At 38.7% G+C, this 16,412-nt stretch overlaps 8 protein-coding genes across 14 annotated transcripts; 5 read left to right on the top strand and 3 right to left on the bottom strand.

The window, feature by feature from the left end:
• The first annotated feature begins 497 nt into the window (after positions 1 to 497).
• Positions 498 to 3,268, top strand: LOC9320720 (ubiquitin-like-conjugating enzyme ATG10). Of its 6 annotated transcripts, none has more exons than XM_021032331.1 (7): positions 498 to 841; positions 929 to 1,003; positions 1,060 to 1,137; positions 1,238 to 1,337; positions 1,418 to 1,515; positions 1,607 to 1,865; positions 3,182 to 3,268. In XM_021032331.1, exons 1-6 carry the CDS (start codon positions 683 to 685, stop codon positions 1,793 to 1,795), a joined length of 699 nt encoding a protein of 232 aa, XP_020887990.1. In that variant the 5' UTR covers positions 498 to 682; the 3' UTR covers positions 1,796 to 1,865; positions 3,182 to 3,268. The 6 variants fall into 6 exon arrangements, with proteins under 6 accessions (XP_020887990.1, XP_020887992.1, XP_020887989.1 ...); XM_021032333.1 differs by lacking the exon at positions 3,182 to 3,268 and adding an exon at positions 2,001 to 2,252 and having other exon boundaries at positions 932 to 1,003; XM_021032330.1 differs by lacking the exon at positions 3,182 to 3,268 and adding an exon at positions 2,001 to 2,252.
• Positions 2,349 to 3,175, top strand: LOC110230219. Its single transcript, XM_021032335.1, is given in 2 exon segments — positions 2,349 to 2,427; positions 2,430 to 3,175. Coding segments are annotated over 2 exon segments (150 nt in total). The 5' UTR covers positions 2,349 to 2,378; the 3' UTR covers positions 2,531 to 3,175.
• LOC9320719 (glutamate receptor 1.4) lies at positions 3,187 to 6,364 on the top strand. The gene is given in 7 exon segments (XM_002884607.2): positions 3,187 to 3,412; positions 3,616 to 4,865; positions 5,080 to 5,386; positions 5,478 to 5,851; positions 5,935 to 6,088; positions 6,091 to 6,217; positions 6,219 to 6,364. Coding segments are annotated over 7 exon segments (2,412 nt in total). The 5' UTR covers positions 3,187 to 3,267; the 3' UTR covers positions 6,274 to 6,364.
• Positions 6,365 to 7,163: 799 nt separating this feature from the next.
• Positions 7,164 to 8,313, top strand: LOC9318601. The gene has a single exon (XM_021033294.1). The coding sequence runs from the start codon at positions 7,510 to 7,512 to the stop codon at positions 8,077 to 8,079; it is 570 nt and encodes a 189-aa protein (XP_020888953.1). The 5' UTR covers positions 7,164 to 7,509; the 3' UTR covers positions 8,080 to 8,313.
• LOC9318600 (protein FAR1-RELATED SEQUENCE 5) lies at positions 8,229 to 9,824 on the bottom strand. Of its 2 annotated transcripts, none has more exons than XM_002882487.2 (3): positions 9,700 to 9,824; positions 8,680 to 9,125; positions 8,229 to 8,517 (listed from the first exon to the last, which is right to left on the bottom strand). In XM_002882487.2, coding segments are annotated over exons 1-3 (648 nt in total). In that variant the 5' UTR covers positions 9,701 to 9,824; the 3' UTR covers positions 8,229 to 8,316. The 2 variants fall into 2 exon arrangements, with proteins under 2 accessions (XP_002882533.2, XP_020888952.1); XM_021033293.1 differs by having other exon boundaries at positions 9,704 to 9,824.
• Positions 9,825 to 10,128: 304 nt separating this feature from the next.
• LOC9318599 (calmodulin-like protein 3) lies at positions 10,129 to 11,386 on the bottom strand. The gene has a single exon (XM_002882486.2). It carries the CDS (start codon positions 10,923 to 10,925, stop codon positions 10,464 to 10,466), a length of 462 nt encoding a protein of 153 aa, XP_002882532.1. The 5' UTR covers positions 10,926 to 11,386; the 3' UTR covers positions 10,129 to 10,463.
• A 1,228-nt stretch (positions 11,387 to 12,614) lies between these two features.
• LOC9320718 (2Fe-2S ferredoxin) lies at positions 12,615 to 13,619 on the bottom strand. The gene has a single exon (XM_021031421.1). The coding sequence runs from the start codon at positions 13,307 to 13,309 to the stop codon at positions 12,830 to 12,832; it is 480 nt and encodes a 159-aa protein (XP_020887080.1). The 5' UTR covers positions 13,310 to 13,619; the 3' UTR covers positions 12,615 to 12,829.
• Positions 13,620 to 13,635: 16 nt separating this feature from the next.
• On the top strand, positions 13,636 to 15,448 carry LOC9320717. The gene is made up of 2 exons (XM_021031420.1): positions 13,636 to 14,428; positions 15,020 to 15,448. The coding sequence occupies exons 1-2, from the start codon at positions 13,976 to 13,978 to the stop codon at positions 15,071 to 15,073; spliced, it is 507 nt and encodes a 168-aa protein (XP_020887079.1). The 5' UTR covers positions 13,636 to 13,975; the 3' UTR covers positions 15,074 to 15,448.
• The last annotated feature ends 964 nt before the right edge of the window (positions 15,449 to 16,412 follow it).

Raw genomic sequence — 16,412 nt, 5'->3', positions numbered from 1 at the left:
TGAAAAAGTCAAATGAAGAAATTTTGAGAAGAAGAAGCATTAGAATTAAGAATTCAATAAAAATCCTTGAGAAATCTGAGAGTATACGTAATGGGTTTTATGATTCTCACCATTTTAGATGAAAGATGAAGCAAAAGAGAGAGAGAAAAAAGAGAGAGAGAGAGAGCTAGAGAAAAAGGCGTGAGAGTCTGAGAGAGATGAAAGAGATAATTATTAGAGAAATCTGGTTTTTTCTGGTTTAATTGGTTTTGTTTTTTAATAATCGGTTAAGTAAATAGTAAACCGATGAAACCCAGGAATGTGGATTAATAGATCTAAAACTATTAATTCAGAGAGATTTAGATACAGAACTTTTGCTTCGGGGAGAAATAGATATATAACTTTTGTTTCGGAGATATATAGATCGGAGTCATACTTTGGGCTCTATCTATCGTGATGCGATAGTTCTCGTGGGGAAATAGACCGTTTTCCGGGCAAGGAGAGATAGAAAGTACGGAGGCTTATGCAAGGCGGCGATGGACGGAGAAGCGGCGGTTTTAATTCGAAACTGGTTTAGATTCGAATCGATTGATCCGGTTCGGTTTGGTTGGATTAGTTAATTTTATCAAAAAGTAAATTCGGGTTTGGTTGCTGAAATAGACCGGAGAAAGACGAAGAATCAGCGATTTTGTTTGCTCCTCCGATGGATTCAGCTCGAGAGGTCAGCGATGGTAGACTCACCGTTGAGGGTTTCTCTGTAGCTGCTCGAACTTTTGCCGATAGGTGGAAGATACATAACCAAGCGTTCCCTCCATGGTCCTGGATTCCTCTGATCAATCGAACTCTACTTGTTTCAAATAAGGTGAACTTTGATGAACACTAATTCTCCATAATCCAACCTTGTTCAAGATTCTGTTTCTAAAGTTCTTTTGTATTGTTGTGTTATTAGCAGGAGGAAGGTTACTTGTCGCTAGAGAAGATCATCATTCTCAGTTCACTTGATGTAGATTCACAGCTCTTAACAGTGTTGTCTTGTTATCTTCTTCTTTTCTTGTTTCTCACTATTAAGTTTGTGTGTAGGAAATTCCAGAGGATGAATCTTTAAATGTCGCAACTGATTGCTCGGAAAAAGAAGAGTCAATTGATCACACAATCTTGGTACATAACCTTTTGAGCCATTTCTCAATTTATTATCTCTGAAGCTGAATTCTGGAATCTCTGAGCTTGGTTTTTCTTGATGCCATTTTATTTTTGTTAGGTCCCAACCCTGGAAAATGAACCACACTACTATGATTTCCATATAGTTTACAGTGCTTCATACAAGGTTCCTGTGCTTTATTTTCGTGGATACTGCAGCGGTATGTCACAATATAACCTGCTTGGACCTTTGTGGTTTGTTCTTTTGTTTAGTTTGAAAATCATCTTTGTTGTCGCTTAGGTGGACAACCCCTTGCTTTGGATGTCATAAAAAAAGATCTGCCCTCATGCTCTGTTAGTCTTTTGCTGGAATCTAAGTGGACATTTATAACTCAGGAGGTATCCTCTCAAAATCAATACTACAATGTCTGTTTAAAGTATATTATATGGTTGTTTGGTATTGAATCTCTATGCAAACAATCAACCGCAGGAGCACCCATATTTAAACAGGCCATGGTTCAAGCTACATCCCTGTGGGACTGAGGAATGGATCAAGCTGCTCTCTCAAAGTAGCAGCTCTTCTGGATGTCATATGCCAGTTGAGTTGTACTTGGTCTCATGGTTCTCTGTTGTCGGGCAGGTGGTTGGTCTTAGGACCCCTCTTCAGATGCTGAATTAGGAACCATCTTCTGTTATCAAAATATATGATGTAATCAGTGGCTCCAAAGCCTCGGCAACAACTTTTTAAGGTACACATTTCTGAATATGATCTCTCTCCAAGTAGGCTTGAATTCTCATCGAGGATACAAATATGAATCATTTGCATAAATTACATTAGATGGATGAATCTTTAAAGAGCCTGATAGAAGGGTAAATTGTATCAGGTCCTGTATACTTTCATGATGGAAAAGATTTTTCTGAAGAACTAGGGACTGAAAAACTTGAGTTTCTTTGGCATATAAGTGAGATGGCTTCAATTCATGAATCTGCAAATATTGTAATTAAATCTAGCTACTATGTTCTTGAGGTATCTCAGTTGAATTCTTTTTTTCCAACAAACCATTTTGCTTACACCTCTTCGGATAATTGTAAAATAACAGCTGATTCTTAAAAAAAGGTTGACAGCTTATGTGACATTTATAAGTAAACTTTAGACTATTTCTACCTAAAGGGTATATATTATATAATGCCTCGGATTGTATAGAACCAACCAGTTTGTAGCTTAATTGAAAGAATTAAAATAAAAGTCGTATCCGAAATATATGGCAGCAGCTGCCATCGCAGATACGCCGCAAATATTTGTGACCGTTATACGTCGACCGGCAATGTCGCTCTTTGCGACAACACGTTTCTACACAAATTTGGTTGTATTGCTAATACGACCCTAATTAGCTTTGGATGCGCGATGCCTTAAATTCGTCGCAAAGCTTGCGTCGGATTTGTGACGTTTATTGCTGTCGCAAAGCCGGTTTTCTTATAGTGCGGGCGTTGTTGAGAACCTTCAGGACAAGGTTCTTTTGGAAGATAGGAGTATGGATGGGGTCAAAGAAGCTGACATAGTAACATCTCACTAAGCAAACCAAATAAGAAGTTGGTAGACTGATTAATGAAGACTTGGTCGAGGGAGTTTGTTAATTTCTGTTTTGTTAGTAAGTGGAAGACTTGGAAATTGGAAACTGCTCTGCACGTAATTGAAATAAAAAGTCTATTCAGACAGGAGCATCCTAGTGAAAGATGAGAGAAATTTGCAGCTGAGAAAATATTCAACACAGTTGTTTGATGGATTGACCTCAGTATGTGCCGTCTTATATGGGATACAAAGACTCCATAAAAGTCAACCCTTAGACCAATTTTGTCCCATGGAATCTTATAATTACTAGTACCTGAAGAGTAAATTAGTTTAAAAATATTTGGAATCTTGAACTAAATTAGATATATACTGTATACATATAGCTTATAATACAAATAGTGGCCAGCAAACGAAAGCTTTACTAGGAGAATTCTATGATTCGTAACACTGGTTATTTTCTAACTGTTTTCTTCCTCGCCTTCATTTCATTTGCAGTAACATGCAGCGGAACTAATAAAAACAAAGACGTAGATAGACTTTCATCAGTGCACGAAGATGTTCGGATTGGTTTGGTGGTGGACATGGGTTCCATGGAAGGCAAGTTTGTGAAAAGTTCGATTTCCATGGCGCTTTCTGATTTCTATAATGTCAACAATGGCTACAGAACAAGAGTCTCTGTCTTATCCAGAGACTCTCATGGTGACCCTCTCCAAGCTCTCGCTGCAGGTACGTCTTAGATTATTTTCTTCAGAACAATAAGCTCATAGTTTCAGTGAATCACTGAAGATAGACAACTCGCAGCAATAATTAAAAATGTTAAGACCATGATTTGAATCTTGTCACTGCATTTTCAATCAGATTTTCGTTGACCTGGTGAAATTTTCACTTTCATTTTGCCTGATTGTTTGGAGATGTAATTGTTAAAACAGCCATGGACCTCCTGCAAACTGAACAAGTGGAAGCACTTGTTGGTGGACAATCGTTGTTTGAAGCAAAAATTTTGGCAGAGCTTGGGGAGAAAACTAAAGTTCCAGTATTTTCTTCTTTCCAAGTTCCTAGCTCGTTGAGCTTGACCAAATATAATTACTTTATTCAAGCTACGCATGATACATCCTCTGAGGCAAAGGGAATCGCAGCTCTATTCAGCAATTTTGATTGGAGAACCGCTGTTCTTATCTACGAGGATTATGATGACTGGAGAGAGAGTATACAACCTTTGGTTGGACATTTCCAACAGAACGCCATTCACATTGAGTACAAGGAGGAATTTTCGGTCTCATCTAATGAGGAATGTATCATGAAACAGCTAAGAAAGTTAAAGGCCTCTGGGATAAGGATTTTTGTTGCGCACATTTCTGAACAAATTGCAAATCGTCTCTTTCCATGTGCTCGGAGGTTAGGAATGATGGAGGAAGGACATGTTTGGATCCTCACAGCGAGAAGCATGAATAATTTTCAAGACACAAACTATTTAGCAAAGGAGGCAATGGAAGGTGTGATTGGTTTCAAGTCTTATATTCCATTGACTGAGGAGCTTCACAACTTTACTTTGAGATGGAAGAGATCTTTGCGACTCGAAGAAGTAGTTACAGGGATGAGCGTTTGTAGCACATGGGCTCACGATATAGCTTGGAGTCTTGCAAGAGCAGCAGAAGGTGCAAAGTTACCAGGTTTGCCAGTATATAACCTGCTTGAGGCAATTACAGAGGGTGCTAAGCATAAAGGTTTGAGTGGTGACATCAAATTCATCGATAAGAAGTTTATCTCAGACAAGTTTGAGATTGTGAATATGATAGGGAGAGGTGAGAGAAGTGTAGGACTTTGGAATTCTGGTAGTTTCATCAGCAATAGAAGAAGACGTTTGTCTTCTACCAATGCACTTGAGACAATCATCTGGCCTGGAGGGTCTACAAGAATTCCAAAAATCCGTTCGTTGAAAGAGAAGAGGCATGGTGAAAAGAAGAAGCTGAGAGTTTTAGTACCAGCTGGCAACATAATTCCGCAAATACTGGAAGTGAAAACAGATTTTAAAACTGGAGTCACGGCTGCTACAGGTTACTGTATTGACGTTTTTGAGACATCAATCCTACCTTTCAATTATGAAGTGGAGTACATACCTTGGCCTGGTGCAATTAACTACAACAACTACAACGATCTTGTGTACACACTGTATAGCCAGGTAATATATATATACACTGTTGTGGCTTATCGCGGTCTACCGTTAGTTATATTACTCTTTAAGTTTGGGGAATTATGAGCTTCAACTCAAAACTAATTGGTAATTAGTGGAGAAGCCAATATTCATCATTATATACTACTTTAGATAGAACTCCACTTTCGATGTGAAACACTATAACATTAATTATTTGTTTTGTTTAATGCTTCTTTCACAGAAAGACAAGTACGATGCAGCTGTTGGGGATATCACGATTACTGATAACAGATCTTTATATGTCGATTTTACGTTACCTTTCACTGATATGGGTCTCGCAGTTGTGACTGCCAAAGACAAAAGCATGTGGATTATCTTTAAGCCTTTGACACTTAGTCTTTGGCTAACAATCGCAACTTTCTTTATCTTGACGGGGGCTATAGTTTGGTTGATAGAGCGGCATGACAACGCTGACTTCCAAGGCTCTTGTTTCCAACAGATTGGAACATTGCTATGTTTTGGGTTCTCGACCCTTGTCTTTGCCCATCGTAAGTACGAGAAGATCGAATTAGCCTTCTTGATTTTGTCTATTATAAGAACTCTCTGACTTTTCCTTGCTTTGATATGGTTGATATATAGGGGAGAGGCTACAACATAATATGTCAAGATTTGTAGTTATTGTTTGGATATTTGCAGTGCTTATATTGACTTCAAATTACACTGCAACGTTGACATCAGTGATGACGGTTCAACAGATACGAGGGTTGAAATCAAACGAAAACATTGGCTTCTTTTCTGCCTCTATAGCAGCAAATGTGGTTAATGAGAATCCTACGTTCCAAGGACCTAGATACAAGGGATTAAAGACAGCTGACGATTTTACAAATGCTTTAAGGAATGGAACTATCTCGTTCATCGTCGATGAAGTTCCATATGTAAAGCTCTTTGTTGCAAAACACCCTTCAGAATTCGAAATTGTCAAAACCGAAAGCGTCACCAACGGCTTTGGATTTGTAAAGCTTCTCCCCCAAAACTTTCATCTTTTATTACATTATTGGTATGCACACTAATTTTAATTGATACATCTTTCTCTCAGGCTTTCCAGAAAGGTTCTCCTTTGGTTCAGAAGGTGACAAGAGAAATCGCAAAGCTAAGAAGAACAGAGAAGCTAAAAGCCATAGAGAATTGGTGGTTCCAGAGACAAACGACGTCAACCACAAGCGAGGATACGTTCCATCCTCTCACAGTTTACGCGGTTTGTTTATGATCACAGGAGTTTCTTTTGCGTTTGCTCTCATCGTCTATCTAATCGTCTATCTAATCCCCTGTAACCGAGACCAAAGGCAAGTTTTGCTTAAACATTTTCACCGTTATGTTAGCAATTCGTCCTTCACCCACCACACCAAACAGGCAAAATGAGAATGCAGTCATCTGAAGCTTGACATCTTCGTATCAACCTCGGAAAGGCAATTCTCATATTTCTACGGCTTCTTCTTTTGTATATGTATCAAATCCATCCATAAATGATTATTGATAGAGGTGTCAAGCGGGCCGATAGCCCGCGGGCTTTGTCCAAGTAGCCTACAACGGGGCGGGCTTGGACATCATTTTTCATGCCCATAAAATAGCGGGCCTCGCAGACAAGCCCAGGCGGATTGCGGGTTTTTGCGGGTTTTATCCGCGGATTTGCGGGCCGGCCCGCGGACTACAAATATTTAATAAAAATAATTAATTAATATAAATAAATAAATATTTTTACATAATTCTAAAAATATATATGTGAAATATATGAACTTATAACGAAATTTAATGTATAAAATTATAAGATTTATAAAAAAATTAATTCTAAAAGTATTTTTATTGAAAAATTGTTAATTTTAAATTTTAAAAATTAATTTTATTTTTTTAATTATTTTTAAAATATTTAAAACTAAGCTCGCGGGCCGGTCCGTTAACCCGTTGGGCTTAGCGTGGCGGGTCTGGATATATTATTTTTGCCCGCAGTCCTAGCGGGCCGGCCCGCCGCGGTCTCATAAATTTAAATGCCCATCGCGGGCTGGCCCAGATGGACGCGGGCCGGCCCGTTTGACACCTCTAATTATTGATCTTTAACCTTCGAATTTGGCAGTTTAAGGGAGTGTATCCAAAATGATTCGTCTTTGATGAACATATATAAAGTTCATCATTAAATTTTTTAAAATATTTTTAAGATATAATGTTGTTATTTAGTGTTTTGAAAAGTGCATTAAATTATTAATGAAGTGTTGTTAATAAATCATACTATAAAAAACTTTAAAATTCACCCAAAATCCATTAAAATTTGATTGCATACAAAAGTCTAAAAGGTCATTTCCTTGAAAAAAGAGAAGAAAAATCGGAAAAAAGTCAACAACTTAATTTCAGTAGAATCCGACGTGGAAAGAAAACGCCTCAAGGAAGCTGGTTTGTACAAGGATAGGGAGAGAGAGAGAATTTCCGACAAGCTCTCTTTTTAAGACAATCAATCTCTTTCTTCAAACTAAGCCCCGACCAAAAGCTAACTCATTGCTTAATTAGATTCCCTCATGGAAGAGTAACCTAAACCCTTTCTCTCTCTCTCTCCCTAAAAGCAATCTGCCTCTTTTTTTCCCTTTTTCCCTTTCCGAGCAGATCTGAGCCGAAGGTTAACTACATGACCGGCGTTGAGAACGGCGTGAGAATGACGTCACCAGAGACGTCTTCAACATCCTCCCTCGCCACCACAAGTGTCCACGTAAGTGCTCTCGACGGACTCGTGAACGTGAACTCTCTCTTCACCATCGCCGTCTTCGTAGGTCTTTCGTTAGCGACTCCAGGACAACACAGCCTCGAACAACGATCCAGCTGCGATGCAAGTGCTGACGTGGCCAAGAAGCTACTGGTCTTCGAAGTCGTCTCCTTCAGCTTCTTCCTCTTCTCCTCTCTCGTAGCTCAGGGTCTTAAGCTTGCCTTAAACCTTCTTAATAGCAAAGACGTCAACGAGATTTTCAGAGCTCACATCAATATCAAGGTTTTGAGATGGGGAATGATGGCTTCTGCTGTCGGATCTGTCATGGGCTGTCTCTTCTTGATGCTCTCTATGGTTAATGTGATTCAGATCCGTCTTGGTTTGCTCTCTTGCGGCAGCAAATCGGCTGCTCAAGCGGTTGCAACGCTCGTCACTCTGGTTTCCTCTGCTCTGCTGATTTACATCTCTACCGCCATTTACGCTTTCTGGCATTGATACTGCTGAATCAACTCCTGTCAAAATTGGATAATGATGTGAAATGTTCCCAAGTCCATGGCTTTATTTTGATTAGCCAATGTGTAATTTCATCATCAATGCCTTTCAATCTTGTTTTCTTCTTTGTTTGTTTCGGAGAATGAAGAATCAATCACAAGAGAAAAAAACATTGGATTAAGAAAATTTGATGTTAAGCTTTTATGAACAGAAATGAAGCATTATGTTTGCTGTTTATATTCAGCTAAGGGGTTTAGTGAAAGTATTGGACTCAATTTGTCTAACACTTTGGATAACATTATTGATGTTAACGGAGAGATGGTTGGAATGTTCTTCCATCTCCTTGAGGACCATATCAAGCTGCTGTTGCAAAGCAGTACAACGCCTTCTCTCTCGGCTCAGCTCTGCACTCAGCTCCCGAATCTTCGCGTCTTTCTCGTCCTGAAAAGTAATTTTGTATAAGATTTCAAGATCAATTTTTAAGTTCAGAGGAAAACGGACCGAGCATTATATAAGACAAGAGCACCAAATTAGTTAAAGTATTTCCTCTGTTTTTTGTTTGATTATCACTGTTTTACCCCAAGGAAAACTGGGTAAACGTACCGGTGTTTGAGGGAGCGGAGGATTCCGGCGAACATTAGGCGAGAGAGGCAAGAGAGGATGATTATGTTCTTTCTCTAATTTAGTGACAACCCATTTTCCGGATTTCTCTCTTTTCACCACAATCAGAGCTTTACACCCTTCTCTTGTTATAGCCCGAGGTTTCCTGCTCTCACTTCTCCGGGGTCTAGATCTACGGAATCCTTCTTTATTACACACCAGTCGGCGCCACACCACAGTCCCATCTCGCATCGACCTCCTGAAAGCATCCACTCGCATAACGAAACCCATGCATATGGCGTAATTGTCATAGAAAGACTTTGCAGCCTCTTCTGATTCAAACTTCATACCAATGAATGGCTCCACCATTGGAAAAGATTCAACTGTCTTCATTCCATCTGAATTCTCCATCATCTCTACATCTTCTTCGGGTAAAGAGTTCCCTTCCACTGTCGCAACACAACACATAAACATCTCAATTCAAGACAAAAGATGCAAAGCTATGAAACAGCTATTTCTTAGTCTTGTTCACCAAACCAGACACTCTCAACCAAATGCCCAACCAAACCCTAGAAAATCCTTATAAACCCACCCCTCTCTCTAACCAACTCTTAGCAGTTCTAATCTGCTACATTCAGCCCTACGCTAGATATAGTGGACCAAAGAGTTGATGAACTTCTTCCAAAGCTTATCAAATACACAATGGCTTGAAGAGAAGCAGGTCCTCAAGAAGTGACTAATGGAAACAGAAACCCTAAATTATGCGTTTATCAAATATAAACCCTAATGAACTGAGATAGGGAGTAGCAATTTCATCGATATTACTCAAATTCTGAACTTCACCAAAATGGAATCATAAAATAAAAATAGCAAATCGAGCATATAGAAACACGAAATTGGGAATAATTTGATATACAGAAGCAACGAAGACAAAAGGGAGCGAAAACAACGACATCTTCGAAACAGATAGACGAGAACTTGAATAAATTATAGAGTAGTAGAAAAGGGATTCAGTTGAAGTACTCAATTTGTATGGAAGATTAGAAAACTCCAAATTGTGTTTCTTCGAGAGAGAGAGAGGAAGTGATGATGATCTTTGAAGCTCAAGTTAGTAACTGGGAAGCGGTGAACAAGACGACAAGACCTAACCAAGATCTGGTCATAATTTAATTCTAGTCTCGCCCGTTGGATTACGAATAGTGAGAAACGGCACGTAGTTTATGACTTGACGTCACTTTAAGCCTTAAACATCATGTAGTTTACAGTTTTGTTCCTTCCCTTTTTTTTTACTTTTTACCTAGAGTTTCCCTTTTTACTTTGACCGAATAAATTAATTGACTAAAATGTTCCATTAAACACTTTTTTCCTTTGTCCAAAAAAAAAAAAAAAAACACTTTTTTCCTAATACTTTGACCTAAATGTTCACTTTAAGACATATATTCGATTGTTTGTGTGTTTAATCTTTGTAATTTTCAATGGCATGAGCTTATAAGCTAGATAGTGATAACTTTTAAGTGTACCACACCCAAATGTTAAAAATAATAAAAGAATCCTCAACAATTTGAAATCCTCAACATGGTTATGTTTCAAAATCCCCAAAAGCAAATTCATCAACAACATTTGTGTAGGAGCTAGCATTCAAAACAAAGCTCAACAAACTTTTGTTGAGCTTTTTCTTTTGCAAATACATTAATCGCTTTCGTGGTTTTGCCCTAATAATCATTCCGAAGGGAAAAAACCAATGATTTTGGGTCTCAAACCCGAACCCGAAAAATGAGTTTTCTTTTTTACAAGTTTGATCCTAAGGCGGCAAATCCACCACCTTTCATCATTTGTTTAAACTCCTTGAAATTCACCATGCCATCTCCATCAACGTCGACTTTGCTTATCATCCTCTTGCAATCCTCTAGGGTTCTTCCTTGCTTGAGCCCCAAGGAAGCTAACACAGATCTTAGCTCTTCCACCGTGATGAACCCGTCCCGGTTCTGATCAAACACGTTGAAAGCCTCTCTCATGTCTTCCTCCTCGTCTCTTTCCTCCATAATCGTCTGGTACAACCCTCCAAACTCTTCGATGTCTACGTAGCCATCACCGTTGAGATCAATCTTCTCGATCATCTGCACCAAGTCTTTGTCTGGAATGTAGATTCCTAGATTCTCCAATGAATCATTCAGCTCTTGCTTCGTGATTTTGCCGTCCCCGTTCCTGTCGAACATTTGGAATATCCGGGCAAGCTCAGCTTGATCCATCTTGATTAATGGGAGTTTTATAATTTTGAGCTTCGAACAGAGAATGAATGAGAACAAAAACTAGAATATGGGTTTATAGAGAAGAAGAAATTAGGACAGGAGAAGAGAAGAAGGACTGCTTCTTAAAGGAAAAGGAGTGGTTACCATTTTAGAAAACTCATTACAACTGTGATCGTGGTCTGCACCAGTTTTCTGTTGAACTGGTCTTAAAATAGGTTTATGTCCTTCAAGAATACACAAAAACCAAAGTCTATCAATAGAGATACACACGGAATGTACATATTTATCTCATATTTGATCATCTTCAAACAGTTTTCCGCTAGGATAGTTATTTCAGGTTAAATCTTTTATGACTCACAATTTGTGGTTAGGATAGTTATAGACAAACGCAATTGAAATTCTTATCAGTTCGTAAATGCTTTTTAAAACTAATCCAAATTTATTCTATCTACATAAGATGTTATTTATTCCAAGTGAGATTGTTCTATTCACTTCTTTTTTTTGTCGATTTGAACATCATATCACGATGTTTTGAAAATAGAAGAGACAAGTTGAACAATAATAAAATTTAAATAAAAGAGATGGCGTTTTATAATAGTTAAGGTCCTAATCACTTCAACAGATTGATGGCTGTTAACAGATTAAATTTTTTTTTTTTTTTTTTTTGAATATCTGGAAGTTCAAGCCCGAAGGCTCTACATCTCCCAGATGCGGAACTCACACCAAATTGAATTAATTTCCGTTGGAGAAGAGATCCCTCCTAACGGACGTCGAACCTAATACCTCTATCTGGAAGATTTACCACTGGACCAACACAACGTTGGTAAAATTTTATGTTGTATAGCATGACCTTATAAGCCTAAAAAAGTAAACCTTATAAGCCTAAGAGTAATGATGTCAACTTTTTTAGTAGATATTAGCATCCGCTTTCTCAGTTTGCTTCGGTTTCGGATTGTGGAAAAAGCGAGTACGAATTAGAAAATTAATTGGAAGGTTTATGGACGTATAAGCTGCGTTTAGAACACCTCTAGGAAAATAACATCGAACCAGTATATCCTCAATGTTTGTTTTCATTGAATTACACTTCCACACAAAACCTGAACAAGACTCGATCCTAAAAGGAGTTTGCAAGGCTCGAATCAAATGATTCATATCTACTAAACCATAAGTATAAAGATGCCATATTCATTCTACCTTATTCCCTTTCCGTACAAGCAGAATCTGTGATTACAATGCTCAGAGTCCATATAATGTTATATCAGCCTGCCTCACCTAAGATGCAGTAGTTATGAGAGTGAAAGATCAAAACTCCACTAATTCTTCTATCTTAAACGCCTCCTTCGACAATTAGACCCGAGAATATAAAGGATGGCCTTTTAAATCGTAAGCATACTGAAGCCGAGAAGATTACTATATGGTCTGTAAAAAGAATCTCATTCCTGTTCTAAGAAGTCGCATCATCCTATATACTCTCTTTCTCTATGCCTAAAGCTCTTGGCAAATTGAGCTCGAGAAACCAACAGATATCAACAGCAAGTAACCACAATTCGATACAATGTGTTCATTAACCTCCTTGCATTTTCCAAATAGCTTGTACCAATCTCAACTCCTCATACGTTTATGCTAGACTCTAAAATAGTGAAGAAGCAAAGAGCAAGTTCACCTAAGAAAACAACCATCTAATGAAAATGAAATCAAGAAAGCAACATTCACCCATACTTGAAGCAGGGAAATGGTTTAAACAAGCAAAGTTCTTTACCACATTACAAAAATTTAAAGTAAGGAAACGAAATTACAGATTCAAATGGAGTTATCTGCAGAGTACCGAAATTTCCAAAGCGAATTTTATTAGCCAATTTGAGAACGAGCCCAACATTTATGAGATCCTCACGAAAAAAAAAAACTTATGGAATATCCCAAGGCTTAGCTTCAGGGACAGCGACGACCATACCTTGAAGCTCCTGCGTTAACACAACTTGGCAACCAAGACGCGAGTGTTTGTTCAGGATACGGGATCTAGAGCTACGCTTCAGCACATACTCCTCGTCGTAGGTGCGCGGCGGGAGCTTCTCGAGCCATTCCTCTGCGATCTGAACCTCGCACTCCGCTGAGCAAGCCTCGATGTCATCCAATCTATGAGATGCTGGATCGATCAGACCAGTGTGAGTGAGCGCACGCAGAAGAGTCTGGCCGGAAAGTCCAATGATGTCCTGCTTGTATCCATCGGGATCGATCGCAGAAAGCTTGACGATTCGGTCGGAGACTTTCTTAGATCCCAGCGACGGAGAAGGAGCAGATGTGGCGGAGGTGCGAACGATTAGGGATCTGGTGAATGGAGAGAGACGGTGGATTTGAGAGGAGAGTTTCTGGAGAGTCGTCGCCATCGTCGTTCCCCAATTTTTGGTCGGAGATTTTTTTTGTGTTTATGGTGGAACCGGAAAGTGAAGTGAGGGTGAAACGCTAATTTGAAGCGGGCTTCTTTATAAGCCCAAACATAGTTACAGGCCCAATAACACGAGGGAAAGAGATTTCTAACTGAACCGTTCGATTGAACTGGTTCAACATTTTGTTTGGTCTAGTTTTGGGTTAAGAAAAACATTGCTTCTATGTGTTTATGAGGCATTTAAGACAGAAAAAAATCTATTAACATTCGAATAGCCGCAACTCCGGCCAGATCCACTCTGTTCCCATGTGATACGGTCCACCTACTTTTTTTCCAATAGCGCGTTAGCAATTTAGGAAGTTAGAAACAAGGCTTAACGAAAGTAGCCACATTTAACTAAATATGGGCATTGGTGGACACACAACCGACGTGGCTCACATTCATTGGTTGGTTCCATCTATGGAATGAGAAACACAAGATTACTGCTCCTTTCCAAATTCCGCCTTCAATAATTTGATAAAATTTTGATCCACTCTGTTTCAAGCTGTCACCAGAATGTCGTCTTCTTCTTCTTCTTCTTCCCTTAAACCCATTGATTCAATTTCCTAATAAACGAGCAGAGAGATCTCGCGAAATCACCAACCGTGAATTCGGGAAGAATAAGGCGATGTTTCGTATTGTTCAAATCGCGTTTCTTTGTCTCGTTCTCGTCGCCGGGATCTCGATCTCCTCGGCGATATCAGAGACCGAGTCTATATACGAGATCCTCACGGCTAACGGATTGCCGTCGGGGATATTCCCGAAAGGCGTCAGAGAATTCAACTTCGACGTCGAAACGGGACGGTTCTCGGTTTATTTGAATCAGTCATGCGAGGCTAAATACGAGACTGAGCTACATTACGACGCCAATATTACGGGGACCATAGGTTCTTCTCAAATCTCGGATTTGTCGGGAATCTCGGCGCAAGAGCTGTTCTTGTGGTTTCCGGTTAAAGGAATCCGAGTCGACGTGCCGAGTTCTGGTCTTATATACTTCGACGTTGGTGTTGTTCGAAAGCAGTACTCTTTGTCTTTGTTCGAGACACCGAGAGATTGCGTTCCGGTTCGTGAGATTCACAAGGTATGCGGAATGAGTTTTTTTCAATTGAATCTTATGAATTTGTAGAACTGAGTATCTTTGAAGTTCTTGAAATTTATTGAAGGATACTAATGTGCTATATAGTTTGAATAGAGAAAGATAAATTATCTTACATATAGAGATAATTCAAATGTGCTGGATTTTGTGGTTTTTCAATGTTGAGCTTTTGAATATTTTGAAGTTTCAGGCTTGCCACTAAGAATTCAAATGAGAATCCTTTTTAAAAGTTTGTTAGCTTATCTCATTCATTCGTCATCATCTGAAACTTTTGAGATTCCTTTCAAGGGTCATTTTTTCTCCATTCTTGACTTGGTTGCGATTTTTGATTGGTCAAGAACTGTTGGACATGTGCATTAAGAGTATCTTTAGAACTATGAAGGATGGTTCCTTTATAGGGTCGTTTTTTTCTCCTTGAATTGGTCTGAGATTTTTCTATCGGTGAACAACTGTTAGACTTGTGAAATTGGGAATATCTTTAGAACTAGGTAAGAGGGTTTTGAAAGTGTTGCAGTGATCAGATTCACTCGTATAATGGAAAATAAGCTAATGTGTCCTCAATGGGTCTTCTTGCAGGTTCAGTTGGCATTGTATCGAGTAGATCAAAATCTTGGGAGAAACATCATTTAGCAAGAGTTTAAAGAATGTTGTTATACCATACCAGAAAGAAAAGAAGATAGATGTTCTCATCAATTCTTGAAGATACTTCAACTGTTTTTGTCTCAAATCTTAGGCATGATTCAAAATCAAATTGCTTCATTCTTTCCCTCCCCATTCCAGTTTTGTTTCTGTATTTCGTTCTCAGATTAGGCCGGGGACTGAACCGAGGAGAGAATCTGTGGTTTTGAAAAGATGCTAAAGGGATGGCCCAGATTTTGTTGAAGTGATGATAACTGTGAGGTGATGAATGTTTTGTGTTGTATTCTTGTGTCATGTCTAAAACAGATATAATAAATCCTATATTTTGCCAAATCAGTGTTATAGAAATTTGTCAATTTGCAATCATTTCCCTTTGGCCGAATATCTGGCTGCTTTATTTTTGGTAAATGAATCTAAATTTTACAGTCAAATCAACAGTGACAATTATAGGATTTCGTCGCCATTCTAAAGACCTGCCCTGACCCTGAAGTGGAAGTCTGTCTCCAGTTGGCTTCGGAAGTCACTGTCCTATGAAGATTCAGTGGATCAGTGAAACAGTAATGCCAAAATTAGTCCAAATAGGAGACTTGGAAACTTGTCTAGTGCCTCATTATATTAAGAGGGATCTTTACGTTTAAGATTGTGAGATATTTATTTTATATTTTGGTCTATAGTTTAAGATTGTAACAAAACCCACTTTCAAACACACCTTACATGGTTTCGAACCTTGCTACTGAATATAACAAGGAGGAACCAAAGCCACCACCAGACCATTAACTCAGCTTGGGTGAATCATAAAGTTTAAGATGGTGTAGACCCATGAGTTGGATTATGTTAAGATACAAACGAGACGATATATATGATCTATATTTTAAAAAATTAATAAATATGGATCGGATCCAGATATTCAAACTTTCAAATCTAACGAATTGCATACAAAATGTGACCCTACAAGCAATAAGACCCAAGTACCACGTTCTCCATCTAATCAAACTCATGCAATTATTTCTCGTTTGTTCGCCTACTCTAGTTATAATCACAATTAAAAACATTGTCAAAAACCTGAAAAAGATATTTGTAATGAAAAGAATCTCAGGTTCTTACACAGTGATAGTACTTGCGGTTTTTGGTCGAGTGGGACAGCCATGTGGTCGTACATTTTTGTCGGCTTTGGTTCAACTTGTGCCGTGTAGGCTCTCATCTTATATACATACGGAAAAACGGCCATTTTCAACCCCAACTATTTGGGGGCGGGTTTTTCCAACCCAAACTAAGAACCTCCCTTCAATTTCTATCCAAACTCAAACCTAACCAAAATCAAAACCTAAAA

This window comes from Arabidopsis lyrata (genome assembly GCF_000004255.2).
Source record: "Arabidopsis lyrata subsp. lyrata unplaced genomic scaffold ARALYscaffold_3, whole genome shotgun sequence".
Classification (NCBI taxonomy): domain Eukaryota; kingdom Viridiplantae; phylum Streptophyta; class Magnoliopsida; order Brassicales; family Brassicaceae; genus Arabidopsis; species Arabidopsis lyrata.
The sequence above is the reverse complement of the archived record's forward strand: the minus strand, read 5'-3'. Positions and strand labels throughout refer to the sequence as shown.